At 41.8% G+C, this 16,321-nt stretch overlaps 1 protein-coding gene across 1 annotated transcript in view; it reads left to right on the top strand.

Moving 5' to 3' along the window:
• The window catches only part of PDE11A (phosphodiesterase 11A), a 181,594-nt gene that overhangs the window by 115,987 nt on the left and 49,286 nt on the right, over window positions 1-16,321 (top strand). The window contains exons 11-13 of the mRNA XM_056861194.1: window positions 2,395-2,541; window positions 2,648-2,755; window positions 13,905-14,014. Coding sequence (XP_056717172.1) covers window positions 2,395-2,541; window positions 2,648-2,755; window positions 13,905-14,014 — 365 coding nt within the window. The remainder of the gene's footprint in view (window positions 1-2,394; window positions 2,542-2,647; window positions 2,756-13,904; window positions 14,015-16,321) is intronic.

Here is a 16,321-nt window from a genome sequence, read left to right as displayed (position 1 = left end):
TTTTACTGCTGTTGTAAAGCAAATGGTTCTTTTATACAAATGTTACCGCTCGGCTATTAATTCAGTGATTATTTTGGATTATGGCACTCCTGTTAAATATAGGATGGTGAAACCTCATAAATATGAAGATTGATATGAAAAAAATTGCCTTTGACTTGTTTTGTTCATCAGTTTATGATCAGTTTTTAAAATATATTTTTTCCTCCTTGGCAAATCCCTTTAGTTTACTCAAGCTGCAGCTCCCAGAAAAATTCATACTTCCAGTATATACTGCTTTATTGGCACATTTTCAGTCATTTACTCAGAGCAACACGAGACATAACAAACATTGCCAGTATCCTGTTATATTTGGCTGTAAGTTGGCATTAATTTTCTCAAAGGCCAGTTATGCAAAAAAAGTGTATTGGTGGTGGTGGAAAGTGTCATCAAGTCATCACAGCTGACATGGCAATCCTGGAGGGTTTTCAAGGCAAGACACAAACAGAGATGGTTCACCATTTTGGTCTCCCATGCCAATACTAACCAGGGCCGATCCTGCTTAGTTTCTGAGATCTGATGAGATTGGACTAGCCTGAGTCATCCAGGTCATGGCAAAAGTGTATTGCTGATATTCAAACCTACAGCTTAGGTTACTTTCTTACACAATTTTCTTCTTGGACATTTCAAACAAGCATTGGCCAGAAGAGATGGAACAGGACGAGTTTGTAATGTCTGAAGCTGCCAGCAGTCAGATAATTTTTTATGCTATCTACTTCGGTGAAAGGAGAAATATTCAATGAAATATGTGGATGTGTTGTCCTTTGTTCCGTCCTTGTAAATATGAACTCTGTATGGATGGAAACTTTTATTAGTCGGAATCGTCAGCCTGTCCAGTAGTTCAAATCTGTCCCCCCCTTTTTTTGTTGTCTATAAGTACCATTGAGTCACAGCTGATTTACGGCAACCCTGTAGGGTTTTCAAGGCAAGTGATTAAGCAGAGCCATTGCCTTTCTCTGCCAAGTTTTCCTTGGTGGTCTCCCATCCAAGTACTGACCCTGCTTAGCTTCCAAGATCTGATGAGATCGGTCTATACTATACTGTTCCACATTCACCAGGACCACTTCACACGTGGCTTATTCTTTCATGGAAAAGAAGGTTGTTGTGTCCGGGGGAAAAGCACACACAATTATCCCTTGTGAAGTGAGATAAATATTTATTTTGCCAAAAGTACACTAGTCAAGCACAAATGCCTCCCAAACATGTATGCAGAAAAATATACCATTGCCCTTCACAACTATTCGCTGTTTTTCAGACACAGATTTTGATTTGCTTCAGACATAACATGAAACCATAGTTTGGGTTAACTGTGGTTAGTTTGTGTAACCAGCATTTGTCTTACAGACAGTAATTGAAATCCTAGTTTGTCTTGACAAACACTGGTTTCATCAGTCAAGGAGACTGCCAGGGAGGGGCAATGAAAGGCAAGAACAGTTTCAATTTCAGTTAAGATTAACTGTGATTAATTTTTGATCCTGGTTTGATGTGTTTAAACAACCCATGGACAGTTTAAACAATCCATAGTTAGCCTATGGTTGAGGGCAGTGATGGTAATATCTGGATGGTTGGCCTCCCTTTCCCTTCCCCTCCCTCCTTCCTTCACCCCTTCCCTATTCCTTTCCCTGTTCCCCTATTGGTTTGTTATGCCCTCTTCTTTTTTTATTTGTTTTCAAATTAAATTAAATTGAGGTCCAGCTCTCCCCCTGTGAATCAAGATTAGCTGTTGATGCCGCAGAAATATCTCTCCCTGCTGGGAACTAGTTTGGCGTCATGAATTAGGCAATTTGAGCAAACTTTCAGTGTTTTATAATTAATTTTATTGTATTGTAATTTCACTGTATTATTTTTATTGTACTGTATTTTAATCATGATGTGAGCCGCCCTGAGCCTGGCTTTGCCGGGGGAGGGCAGGGTATAAATAAAAGTTGTTTATTATTGTTGTTGTTGTTTAATTAAGCCATGATTTTAAATGATGTCTGAACTAAGCCATTGTCTCCATGAAAGAAAGAAAAAAGGTTATATGTGAAGTGCTGTCAGCCCGTCAATCATTGCTGCCTCACAACTTCTGAAGACAACTTTAGTGGTCGTTCTGAGGTCCTTCCCATTGAAACAAGTAGAGATTTGTCGAGCCACATTTGTTGGATTGCATCCGTAGGTTTCAATTTGTTCCCCCGTTCAACCTAGCTACGCCTCTCCCTGACGATACTTAGTCCCATCTTCCCCTTCCAAATTTGTTCCACTCGATACATGTGTCGTTTGGGAATACTTTATGTAAATTCATTCTAAGGGGGGGGGGAACAACAGAGAAAAAGCTGAACTATGTCTGAAAAGTTTCTTAATGTCTTTGGATAATTCTAGACAGCAAGCATTCCACTTGTGTCAGAGCTTGGCATAGACAACATCCATTTTGATGACTTCTCTCTCGATGTGGACACCATGATAACTGCAGCACTGCGGATGTTCATGGAGCTGGGAATGGTTCAGAAATTTAAAATTGACTATGAGGTAACCATCTGCTCTACAGAGATAATCTGCTGCTTTTGTCTTGGCGGCGTTGTGTCCATTTGTCCATGTTAGTATCCCTGATGCGATTTGTACTTTTCCATTACAGACATTGTGTAGGTGGCTTTTGACAGTGAGGAAGAATTATCGAATGGTTCTGTATCACAACTGGAGGCATGCTTTCAATGTGTGCCAGCTCATGTTTGCAATGTTAACGGTAAGTATTTGACTGTTACAACAGCCTGTGTGTGAGAACCTTTTACTGTAGCCATGTTATTCATGTCTGAACATTTGTTTCCTTTTCTTTTTGCTAATGATCTATCTATATAAAGTTATCTAATACTCAAATGCCTGAGGGGTTAAGGGCCCCTAATTCCAGCAGCAAATATTTAACACTTGACAAAGGATTAGCAAACGAGGCATAGTGAATGAAGAGGGGGGAAAGATGGCAATTGTGCCGTAGTAATGTTAGTGTAATCTTACAAAATTGTTTCATTTATAGATAGACAGTCAGACAGCTAGATAGATCTCCCTCTTCTTTTCACATTTCTCTCCTGCCAAAATGGAGACAAATCGATTAAATCTTCTCTGATGCACTTGGTTCTGTCAGAGAAAAGTCCATTGTATCAAAGTCCTTTGGAATATACAATTTTAAGATGTATGAATTTTAATGGGGTGAGGCCTGACTGCAAAATCCCCCAAATAGTGTTTGAATCCTGCTCAAATACAGGCAGGCTGGGACAGCGGGGGAAGCCAGACAGCTGGCAAGGAAAATTAGCAGTGGCAGGAGAATACGCATGGATCTGAAAAAGGAGGGGAGGTGTTGAGCTCCTGTATCCAGTTAGGACTGGAAACCTGGAAATCCTTGTAGGGTGCTGACAAGCCACGGATTCCAGAAGAACAAAAAGTAGAATTGCCAACAGCCTGGAAAAAAAAAAAGTCCCCTCCCTCTGCTTAATAAAGGCTTATTGGGATGTTACATACAAGGTAATGTTATTTATCTCAGCACCATGAAAAGATTCACCTGTCCATGTCCACACATTAAACCTCTATTAAAGGGACGGGGGGGCGGGGTGTATAATTTTTCTCCAGGTTGTTGGCAACCCTAAGAAACAGCATGATGATAAAAGAGGGCCAGGTTGGATGGGTGAAGAAATGCTACTCAGTTCAGGAACTCAGTGATCTAATGAAGAACAGGAGCGTTTGCTATTTCAATATTTCAGCTAAAGTACCACAACGTCTTATACTGGCAGCTGTTTACAACCATCCTAATGAAGACAGGTGAACCGTCTTCTTTGGCTTTGTGGAAAACATCAGAAAATCTAACCAACTATATAAAAGAAGATTGAGAATTATTGCTTCCACGCTTGTCACATTTATACCCAGGTGCTGATCGCACACCTTCACTTAAAAAAAAAAAAAAGAAACAAAAAAAGGGGTGAATAAGTAGCCTGCAGGGACATCTTAAGTATCACAAGACCTGACTCGCTGCATGAATTTGGGGTTGATGGTCCTTGAGAGTCCTTTCCAGCTGCAGTTTTTAATGATAAAATGCCACATCATGACTGCAGAAGAGGCCAGCTTCAACCACTGTATCACCTAGCGTAATAGCACTTCACGTGTCACTAAGCCAGGTGATATTTTCTGTGGGGAAAGTGCATTACATCAGAGATAAAAAGCAGTTCATTGGAAGATAAAACGAGCACAATTAATTATTTCGGCGCTCTGATACCTGGGGAACTTGTTAAAATAAACAACATTTAGGATGTTTATAAAGCCATTAAAGGATGTGGTATGCAAGAGAAGAAGAAGAAGAAGAGTTGGTTTTTATATGCCAACTTTCTCTAACCACTTAAGGGAGAATTAAACCGGGCTTACAATCACCTTCCCTTCCCCCCCACACAACAGACACTTTGTGAAGTAGGTGGGGCTGAGAGAGTGTGACCAGCCCAAGGTCACCCAACTGGCTTCATGTGTAGGAGCAGAGAAACAAATCCAGTTCACCAAAGGTGAGGAGGAGGTGAGATACAGCCATTTAAGAAGAGGGGAAGTGGGGTTGAGGGTATCGTTGCCTCCTTCCAATAAGCATATATTTTCCATTCTAGGAAGTGCCTGGAGAAAAATGATTCTCTGGGTGTGTGGCACTGTTCAGGTTGAACTAGTGGAAAGATGGCGATTGTGTGTGGTTGAAGTTTGAAAAGGGTTCCCATTTCCCTACTCCTTTGTAGGACCGGTCACACACTCTCAGCCCTGACCCTGGCTAGTATTTGGATGGGAGACCTCCAAGGAATACCAGGGTCGTGACGTGGAGGCAGGCAGTGGCAAACCACCTCCGAATGTCTCTTGCCTTGAAAACCCTACGGGGTCACCATAAGTGAGCTGTGACTTGACGGCAAAAAAAAAAAAAAAAGATTAATGTGTATGTGCACGTTTGCATCTTTTTTATTTTTGGAACTCTGTCAAGAGGCTTGACAAATGAAGTAAGGAGCAAGGCATGGGGCAAACATACCTCTTTGGTATGAGAAGCAACAAACCTGTATTTGATTTTTTCGCATAAAGATTAAAACCAAGCTGATAAATGCAGATCTTAATGGCTGCCATGATTGTGCTGATTTTTTTACACTAGCAATACAGATTTAATATATGATTTTTTAAAAAAAAAACTTCCCCTAGGTGGTGCTCAAAGGCCACATTTGTTTCATGTTGCTTGGGTTGGGATGGGATGGGGCATTTTTCATCCAGTGATGAAACAGCTTCTTTTCCTCTTGACTATATAACTACCAAACAGAAGAGTCAAATAGACCTCTTCGTTGGTTCTTGTAGGTTATCCAGGCTTTGTAACCGTGGTCTTGGTATTTTCTTTCCTGATGTTTCGCCCGCAGCGGGAGAAACATCAGGAAAGAAAATACCAAGACCACAGTTACACAGCCTGGATAACCTACAAGAACCAATGAACTCTGACCGTGAAAGCCTTCGACAGACCTCTTAGTGTTTGGCAAGTGTGCCGTTCATTTAGATAGGTTGTGGTGGCAGTGGAAAGGGCTGTCAAGTCGGAGCCGACTTAAGCTGACCTCATATAATCTTCAAGTACTTGACGGGCTGTCATATAGAGGATGGCGCCAAGTTGTTTTCTGTTGCCCCAGAAGGTCAGACCCAACGGGTTGAAATGAAATCAAAAGAGTTTCCGTCTAGACATTAGAAATAATTTTCTAACAGTTAGAGCGGTTCCTCGGTGGAACAGGCTTCCTCAGGAGGTGGTAAGCTCTCCTTCCCTGGAGGTTTTTAAGAAGAGGTTAGATGGCCATCTGTCAGCAATGCTGATTCTATGACCTTAAGCAGATGATGAGAGGGAGGGCAACTTGGTCATCCTCTAGGCATGGAGTAAGGGTCACAGGGTGTGTGTGTGTGGGAAGGTAGTTGTAAATTTCTTGCATTGTGCAGGAGGTTGGACTAGATGACCCTGATGGTTCCTTCCAACTCTATGATTCATATAGTTTTCAAGGCAAGAGGCCAACAGAGGGAGTTTGCCATCGCCTGCCTGTGCATAGCAGTCATTGCACTCGAGATGCTTGGGTAATTTGCTCGTTTAATATATTTATACACAGTTTTTCAGACTGATTGGGCTCCTAAAGCAGCTTACAGTTTAGATCCATCTGAATATGTCATACAAGTATGTTGGTATGATTGTGAACATCTGGGAAAGGAGCTTGTTCACTCTTCTAGTTGTATTATTTTCTTTCCTTACATTTTCTTACCAAAGCCTGCCTGAGCAGCCTATCCCTTCTATGTATTTTGAATAAAAGCTAATTACTGAGATGCACAGTACTGCAGCATCTGTTGGAGCCTGGCGGTGCATTGCATTCTAGTTCTTTATTATTACAGTCCACGACCAGTATAACGGTGCATTGCAAAACTGGGAATATCAGTTGCTGGAAATGACGGTGTGAGTAGCATCTCAGATGTTCATCCAGACCTTCATCTTCCTATCAAGTGCCACCTATTATCTTCTAATGGCTGAGCCCTATGGTATCTCTGCTTGAAGAAGAGGGCTGCCATAGCCAAGCCTGACAGTTCCACCCAATATCTGGTGGTCCCCTGAATGGGGTCATAATTCTGAAAAATGTTAAACTTACAGTATGGATCTAGTAAGATGTAGAGGTAGATTGAAAATGCCCGATAAGGCACCTCAAAGTGTCCTACCGAAGGACAGACGCAGCAGAGAAAGTGACAGTATCTAGGCCTGTTATCAACTTTAAAACATCCCTCAGGATGTACAACTAATCCTGAGAAATGCTACTTCATTCACGCAAGCCTTCAGTGGTAGGTAGTAGGTGGCACTCCAACCTGGAATAGCTACTCACCAGCAACAATGAATGACTGAACAGAAACATATGGACCAGGACCCAAACCTCTACTACTCAGTTCTTATATCTGCTTAGGGACTGAATATATCCCTCACATTATTACATGCTCATTCTTTTGCCCATCCTTCAATACGATGCATGTCACAACTTGCCAACTAGGGCCTTCTGTGATTTACATAGGACAGGTAGATTCTTCTCAGAAGGAGAACAAACGGATGCGTGAGTGAACATTTTAGTCTCCAGAAAAACTCTGCGTTGGAGCCAGTGATCGGCAGACGGAGGTGTTGCAGATCTTTCCTGTGTTCCACTCTCCTAACAGTCCTTTCTGGCTCTAGGACAATTTATTCCCAGGGTTTAATGACCAATGGGAACTAATCACTCTGTAGATTTGGAGACTGCAGTGAGGAAGAGGGATGGGGAGAAAATCACCTTCATCTTTCATCAGTAGAGATCAGGAAGTACTGTGGGGTAGGTGGGGAAAAAGGGACCGATCCGTGACCATTGATGAAGTCTAATGTCGGATCTCTGGACCCACCCAAGGTTATTAAGCACGAGCAAACATTGGTGTAATGTTAAGTAGAATCATAGAGTTGGAAGGGACCACCAGGGTCATCAATGCAGGAAATTCACAACTACCTCCTCTAGAACATTAGGCTGTTGAGGTGTGCTTCATTGATAGATCTGAGACTTTATCTTTTGGTTTGATTGAAGACTGTGGATTGTTAAGTCAGTGCACCAGTAATAGTGTCACTTGGTATTACACAGATTTAAACCACAAGGCTTGCGTACTCCTAGGCTAATATTTACATCTATGTGCTTGTTGTTTCCAAGTGACTGTATCTTGTTGATCTTGTTCTGTATGGTATGTCCGGTCTCAGAATATATTTCTCCATCGTTTAATAAATGTACTAGATTTTACAGTAAATGGCATTCTCTGAAGTTTTTGCTACAGCAACATGGGTGCCCTTCTGAATATCAGGGTTTGGAGATAAAAGTCTACTAGAAAATTAGGACAGCAATCCTAGGCAGGTCTACTCATAATCCTGTTCAGGTCTATTCAATGAGGCTTACTCCCAGAAAAGTGTTCTTAGGATTGTACTGTAAACGTAAGGCTTGTGGTAAGTTGTCCAGAAGGGTTCAAAATGATCTCTTCTCGTTTTAATTGCAGTTAAAATATCCTACACTTAAATAGAACATTTAATTATGCAGAAAATAGCGAGTTCAAAATGCACATTAGTTTTTGGAGAATATTAGTATGTTTAAAAATGTAACATCAAATTCAAAAGGCCAAAGGATAAAATTATATTTTCGTGATCTGCACATTGTGTTATATTGTCCTACAAGGATAACTTTTCCCCTTGAAATCTGTATTCATAAATGGCCATGCCATTAAAGTGCTCCTAGGTGTAATATTATCCAGATAATGATGTTGTCACTAAACTCCAGATACTTAAGTAAAGACACCTTGAAATATAGGTACAGATTTTGTCATTTCACTTACTTTCTTCCTAAGCTTTACATAGCTTCTTATGGAATGTAATGATTTTGCACAACTTACTGGTAATGTAGGAAAGAAAAGCATATGATTATTTTAGATTTTATGATAATACTGCCAATGAGGCTGTGCTAGAGAATGGCAGTTCAGCACTTTTATTACAGGCTATTACAGTAAACACACTGAACAATCCCTTTGGCATTTATTATATATATGCATCTTAAAATGTGGATGTTACATATTTAAGAATGACATTTGTGATATCAGCCTAGATAGATTCAGAGAAACAAAACGATTGTGAATATCAAGTAACAGGAGTTAATGCAAGCATCTTCTATCTTTTTGAGAATTAACACCATTACTGATCTTCCATTCTTAGCATATTGCTCATATATGTGTCTTACCTGTGTGTCTTAATATTTACCCAAATATACGTGTGTCTTAATATTTACCCAGAACTCTAGAGTTTAAAACTTATAACTAAAAAAAAAAATACATTATTGATAAGGATTGTGTTGCTCAGAAATCATCTTGAAGGCTTTATTTATTTATTTATTTAGATTTTTTTTTATGACGCCCTTTCCCGGCGAAGGTTGGGCTCAGGGAGGCTATGTAAGGACTATACCATTTTACATATATGCACATTTACAATGGAGTTCTACATAGCTTCCAAGCTTTGCAACTGCAAATGGGTAACAAGTCTTTTATGAATGGCCTTTCCCTCTCCGTCATCCCTCCGACAACTCCGGGACTTTGTTTGGATTATGCATGCCGTTTCCAACCATCAGAGGTCGCCTCGCTCTCCCCCTGCATTTCCCTGTGTTTTGCCCGCATTTCAAATTTGAGATAAAACAGGTTCCTCAAAATGTGGGCAAAACGTGGAGAAACACTGGGGGAGAGCGAGGCGACCTCTGATGGTCAGAAACAGCATGCATATTCCGAACAAAGACCCAAAGTGGTCGGAGGGGTGACAGCGAGTGAAGCAGCCATGCACAAAAGCCGACGGTTGAAGAAATTATTGAAGTAACAATGAAACAATTGTAGCCAAGGGATGAGAGCCCTGACCTGGATGGCCCAGGCTAACCTGATCTCAACAGACCTTGGAAGTTAAGCAGGGTCGTTCCTGGTTATTACTTGGATTGGAAACCAACAAGGAAGTCTAGGGTCGTGATTCAGAAGCAGGCAATGGCAAAGCACCTCTCAACTTCTCTTGCCTTGAAAACTGTTTGGGACTGCCAAAAGTCGACTGCAACTTGACTGCACTTTCCACCACCACCAAGGGATGAGAGCTACGCTGCTGGAGTTTTATTTAGCCAAACATTTGTCCTACCATGACATCAAACCTGGTTTACAATGTAATCCTGAGTTTAGGATTCCACTGTTACTTTCTGGGGATCTAGTGGATGCAGTGAAATTTGTGCAGTGAAATTTGTGGGGTTTGTTCCTGTCCAGAAACAGTTTCAGAACATTCTCAAACTCTAGTCAAGGAATTTATACTCAAATCTCTCCCCCAAGAGAAAGTTTTGCCTCTCTGTATATGCATGGGCGGAGGGGGGGGGAGTATTTTCTGGTTAGTTCTCTTGCAAGACAAAGAACATTATCTTCAGAGTTTTCTCTGCCAGCTTTGTTTCCCTTTCTCCCTTTCTTGTACTTATTTTTTATTCCTTTAGAGTTTCCCCATATGTTTTTTTTTTTTTTTGCTCATGCACCTTTGGTGCAGCGATCTATTTTTAAATATTGCCAAGCTTGCAGGGGCAAGTTCTCTATCCCTGACTGACACAACCTATATCTGTTTTGTCTAAATGAAGGAAATAAAGTCACCTCTTGTTCTCATTGCTTGAACGTAAAGAGCTGGATTGCTGAGCTTGTTTCAGTCACTGTATTGTCTGGTTGCCTAAAGGATGCCCAGATTGCCAAAGATGCATTTCCTGTGGTCCCCCCAAGTGATCGTCTCCAGTGTAGAAGAGGACGTGTCAATGATGCTATGGCACCAAGGACTGACATAGGTCCTGAGTTATTTCCTGTCATGTGCTTGTGCTTTGGTCAAAGGTGTGCCCCAGGTCTGGCAATGTTGAAGACCAGTGATCCATGCTGCATAGGGCTGCCAGGTCTCTCTTCGCCACCGGCGGGAGATTTTTGGGACGGAGCCTGAGGAGGGCAGGGTTTGGGGAGGGGAGGGGCTTCAATGCCATAGAGTTCAATTGCCAAAGCGGCCATTTTTCTCCAGGTGATCTGATCTCTATCGGCTGGAGATCAGTTGAATTAGCAGGAGATCTCCGGCTACTACCTGGCAGTTGGCAACCCTAATGCTGCATTCCTCCACAAGACTGTGCATGTATTAGTCCTGTGTATGGGTCTTACTCTGAATGCAGTATCAAGGTTTAAAACGACTTCACAGCTCTGCCGCCTTTTGTGTGCTTGATGATTTATACTGTTACCCCCTGTATGGCTTGGCCTTTGAGAACCACAGGCCTGCATCCCATTCATCCATCATTTTAACTCACACCAGTACTGCCATTGATAATCATAATATTACTGGTGGGAGTAAGACGACTTGACTGTAAGAAGGGATGTTTGATCCCACCCTAACTTGCATTAATCATGTTTCTTCAGATGTTCTCTTTAACAGTTTTTGAAAACAGCTGAAAACAGTGCAAATAACTAAAGTTTAACCCTGAATCTAATAATAAAGCACAAAAAAACAGATAATTTTTGTTGCTATTCATTTTCTCACATGAAAGAGTGACCTCCATAACTAATTTTTAAACTTATGAGTTAAGGTCATTAGTGTGGTTTTTTTTTTCTCCTGGCAAAAAATACATTCTCTGTCATCATTCTTGATATGCATTTTGGCTTTACATCCGTAAATATTAAAAGAGGGGGCACCGTGATCCTTTTTTTGGTGCCTTATGTAAGAAGCAGAACCTTCTGCTCTCTAGCTATATTTTATGACCAATACAATGCTTTGGTAATTATCTGTGATATTCTGTATATACCCATTTGATTGCAAGGTTGTTTTATTAACTAAAGTCGAACTCATTCTTTCAATGCTATTGTGGCTTTAACTAATTGTTGACTATGTACTTACTTCAGTTATGACATAAAATGTGAAAGATACAGGGTGGGCTCCAATGATAAGTTTCTGTTAACAGAAGGCAGAATGATTTTGGCTGATTCCCCACTTCCACTACCAAACACCAGTTCACCCCTCTTGCTTTTCCTTTGGGGCCCCTGTTCTTGAGGACCAGCATGGGGGGGGGGAACACATCATGAGCTACATCAGGACAGGGGAGGGGTGAAAGTTCTGCTCTGTCAGTACAAATTACTGCTGGATCCAACTTTCAGCCTGTAGGGTTTTTTAAAGGAACTCTGTACTGAAAATATAATAGTAACATGAAGAAGAAGTCGAAGAAAGAAGGCGGTTAAGGGGAGACATGATAGAGGTCTATAAAATTATGCATGAAAGGAGAGAGTGGACAGAGAGAAGCTTTTCTCCCTCCCTCATGATACCAGATCATCTGCTGAAGCCGGAGGGTGAGAAATTCAAAACAAATAAAAGGAAGTATTTCTTCACAGAATGCATAGTTAAATTGTGGAACTTCCTGCCCCAGGTTGTGGTGATGGCTGCCAACTTGGAAGGCTTTAAGAGGGGAGTGGACATGTTCATGGAGGAGAGGGCTATCCATGGACACTAGTAAAAATGGATACTAGTCATGATGCATACCGATACTCTCTATCAGATAAGCATGCCTACTTTATTAAGTGCTCTGGAACAAAGGCAGGATGCTGCTGCATTTGTCCTTGTTTGTGGGCTTCCTAAAGGCACCTTGTTGGCCACTGTGTGAACAGACTGCTGGATTTGATGGACCTTGGCCTGATCCAGCATGGCCTTTCTTATGTTCTTATGTTAAATATAATTTTATAGCCTTTTTCTAAGACTAGATTTACTGGCAATGAGGGAAAAGTTGGAGAAATAGGAACAAATGTGTCATTTTATAGTGGGATGACTTGTAGAATTGTTCTGGTGCTGCAAGCCCAACCTAGGATGATGCACTAGACTAGCCCAACATGGTAGGTCAGCGTCATTTTTTGTGGGGGGGGGGGACAAAGAGTCATTATTTGGAGCAGTGCAGAAGAGACACCAACTTCAATAGCAGCCTGAATATCCCAGACTAACTTTAGCTCATCAAAGCTTAGAATACTATGCAGGGTTGGCCATAGTTTGTACTTGGATGGGGGTCACCACAGAAGACCAAAGTTGCTGTGCAGAGGCAGGCAGTGCCAAACCACCTCTTCTCATCTCTTGCCTTGAAAACCCCATGAGGCGTCGTCATGAGTCAGTTGTAACTTAACAGCACTTTATTATTATTATTTTAGAAGAGATGGGATATTACATCGGGAATATGGCGGGTGGGGATAAATACACTTTGGCCATCTCACACCCTCTTAAAGGAGGGGAAGCCCCTTGCAAGCTTTAGATGGCTTTAGGAGCTTGGTGGCCTTTTCCCACACCTTCATCGCTTCTGGCACACAAGGAGGTTGTTCCCCTGCTCTGTTGTCATAGTACAGAAGGCAGGGCAAACTCACACAGCCAAGGCAAAAGGACCAGGGATTTCATTGCAGCAACCCTGGGCCTTTTATGCAGGAATGTTTCCCCGCAATCACCCCCGCCAACTGCTTCGGGGCTTCCTTTTGATTACAAACGCCTATTCCGCCTGTCAAGGATCATGTCACTCTCCCCTCACGTTTTGCCCGCATTTTCCAGATTCTGGCTAAAATAGCCTCTGGAAAACACGGGCAAAGCGTGTGGGGAGATCGAGGTGACCTCTGATGGATGGAAAAGGCAAGCATAATCAAAAGGAAGCCCTGAAGCAGTCAGCGGGGGTGACGGCGGGGAAACAGCTCTGCATAAAAGGCCCTAATGTATGTGTGGGTATTCTCAATCCGGTGCCCTGCTTTCACTGCACAGCAAATCACATTATCAGACGGTTAATATCTTAGAAAGGAGCCGCCAGTCATTAAACATTATATAGAAAGAGGTTGATTTCTTTTTCTGTTGTCAAGTCCTTTTTCATTGCTGTTCTCATTATGCCACATTTAACCTGATATCTGTAATAACACATGACCATACAAAGCAATCCGGTTTCAGGGTCAGTAAATGTTCAGTCACTGCTATGAGACGAATTGACAATAGCAACATTTTGCCAGTTGGCTTCCTTGTTACAGTGTCATCAAAGCAACACAATGATCTGGTAAAATTGAGGCATTTTTAATTGCAATTTGGCAATACTCTGACGATGATCCTGGATCCAGCATTAGCCTTTTGTATGTATGAGCTAGTATATTGCAGAAGGAAAAAATATTCCACTTATAATGATCCTTTTAACCTGTATTGTCCAAGGACCTGGGGTGCTTTGAACAATGGATCCATCTCCATTCCTACTAAGAATTCAGTCACTGAATGCTGCTTTCACTTGAGGTCACCAATATTGTTTTTCTGTTTTCAGACAGCGGGATTTCAGGAGATTCTGACAGAAATTGAAATTTTAGCTTTGATTGTGGGATGTTTATGTCATGACCTTGACCACAGAGGGACCAACAATGCCTTTCAAGCCAAGTATGTTCTTTAATTCTTATTACTTTGTCTTCCATGTGGGAGCTGGAGGTGTCAGGGGTTGTAGAAGAAAGCATTAATTTTAAGGTGCCATCGAAAGGCAAAGTATTCTCATGTTTTGCTTTAAGAAGGGCCATCCATCTTGTAATTCCCTGTTCTTTCCCCTCCTCTTTAAAATTCTCTTTTAAACAGCATGATACTCTTTGTGTCATGCTGTTGATTTGGCCTGCCCCATGTGAATTTCTGTATAGTATGCTACTCTGATCAAACATTTTTTAGATAGTCCATTGGTTGGATTCATTTTATATACCTGCATGTCCCGATATAGGGAGCATTAAGAATTCCCCATCTGTCATTCTGGTTTCTGTATCGCTCAGAACAACATTGACGGTAGCCAAGTATCTATCCAGCATATTTTCCTTAACGAAAAAAAGGCTCCCCTTTTACTGCTCAAGACCTTTTGGTCAAGGGAGCTTGAAAGAACGAAAGGAATTTCTGTATCACTCATCTCATGAAGGACTTTTCAGGCAGTATTAAGACAATCAGTTACATTCAAAACTGACAAGCATTTTTTGCAAACAGGGTTTCTAATATTGCTGCAGAATGCTGGGGAGGGGGGAATGGCTCTTATTCACGGCTAGCATAGGTGACTGTTGATAATTTATCTTCAGCTTACTCTAGCCTCTAGAACATAACATATGCTCCAGATCCCGCATGCTCTTTTTTGCAGGGCAATAACCTGGCATTCCTCTGAGTCAGTTGCATTAGAATTGCATGCCCACCACTCACCTTGACGGCTGTAACCTACCCCTACAAAGCAGAGAGCCCTCAGTGGTTCTCAAGATCCTGGCAAATCCAGTGGTTGAGGGCCAGTTTCCAGGGAACTTTTTTTTTTTTTTGTAGAATAACCAATTGGCAATGAGGTACAGATACAGAGAGGCAGGCTCCAGGAGCAAAAGCTCGGAGAAGCACAAGATGCAAAGGAGCTGGTTGAAAGTGAAGGCTTAAACACTGGCATATACATCACATTTCCCTACAGCTTGATCCTGCCTTAAATGTAGGGCCAAACAAGATGTGATGCTGAGAGTCCTGCTCCTAGAGCTCACAGTGGCCCTTTTCACGTTACAGTGAATGCACTGTAGATGCCTGTAGATGCATACGTGTGTTTGTAAGGAAGAGCCGACACACGTTCACTGTGGCCTTTTATGCAGGGACGTTTCCAGTGGTCACCCCCGCTGACTGCTTTGGGGCTTCCTTTTGATTATGCATGCCTTTTCGCCCGTCAGAGGTCGCCTCACTCTCCCCGCGCGTTTTGCCCACATTTTCCAGATTCTGGCTAAAACAGCATGTGGAAAACCCAGGCAAAATGCGCTGGGGGAGCGAGGCGACCTCTGACGGGCGAAAAGGCATGCATAATACAAAGGAAGCCCCAAAGCAGTTGGCGGGGGTGATGGCGGGGAAACGTCCCTGTATAAAAGGCCTGTGAATGAAGCAGGGACCCTCCTCTCCACCATGAGATAAGAGTCAAGACTATCCAGGAAATTTTAAAAAACAATATGGGTCTGTCTGATGAAATTTGTACTCAATGACTTTTGGAAGATAGTAACCCATTAATCTCGAGACGTGTGGCTGAACTTTGTGCCGCTATATAGAAGGCACAGAAAGATGTAAGTCAAAAATAGTAAATGCTATTAGATAAATCATTTAGAAGTTAGAATATGGTCCATTTCAAAAATGGGATTTTATTGGGATCATGTCGATAATTTTTATCTATGGATTTGTTGAGCAATTAATATTGTTTTATGGTGATCGTATGTTATTTTGATTTGGTCAAATGACTGTAAATTAAAGATTGATTGAAGCAGGGTCCAGTTCCTGGATAAATGTGGGGTTTGTATCACACATTCAGCTGTACATGTGTTGAACATAACTTGAGAATTCTTCAACACACATACAAATAATAATCCACTGTACACTGTAACTTGTGAACAGGACTAGTATGTTCTTTAAAAACAGATGTGGGGAGGAGAAAGGGGCACTTCAGTCATTTTCCTGACCTGAAACATCTTCATTTCCAGTCATATTGGGGAAACGTATGGGTTCTGATAAAAATAGCAGCCTCACAGGGCAGATTCAGATAACGAAAATGGTGCAGAGGAAGGCTTGAACACCCTTCTCCATGCTCCGGTTTTTAAGAAAGAGGGGAGGAAAGGGAGCTCCGTTCACTGAACTCATGTCAAGTTTGGTTCTAAGATACTAGGAACTTCCTCCCTGGTGGTTTGTTGAGCTGCCCACCAAAGGTTCTCCTGT

The sequence above is a fragment of the Euleptes europaea genome, chromosome 15 (genome assembly GCF_029931775.1).
Source record: "Euleptes europaea isolate rEulEur1 chromosome 15, rEulEur1.hap1, whole genome shotgun sequence".
NCBI classification, from domain to species: Eukaryota; Metazoa; Chordata; class Lepidosauria; order Squamata; family Sphaerodactylidae; genus Euleptes; species Euleptes europaea.
Note: the sequence above shows the minus strand (reverse complement) of the source record. Positions and strands in the feature narration are given on the sequence as shown.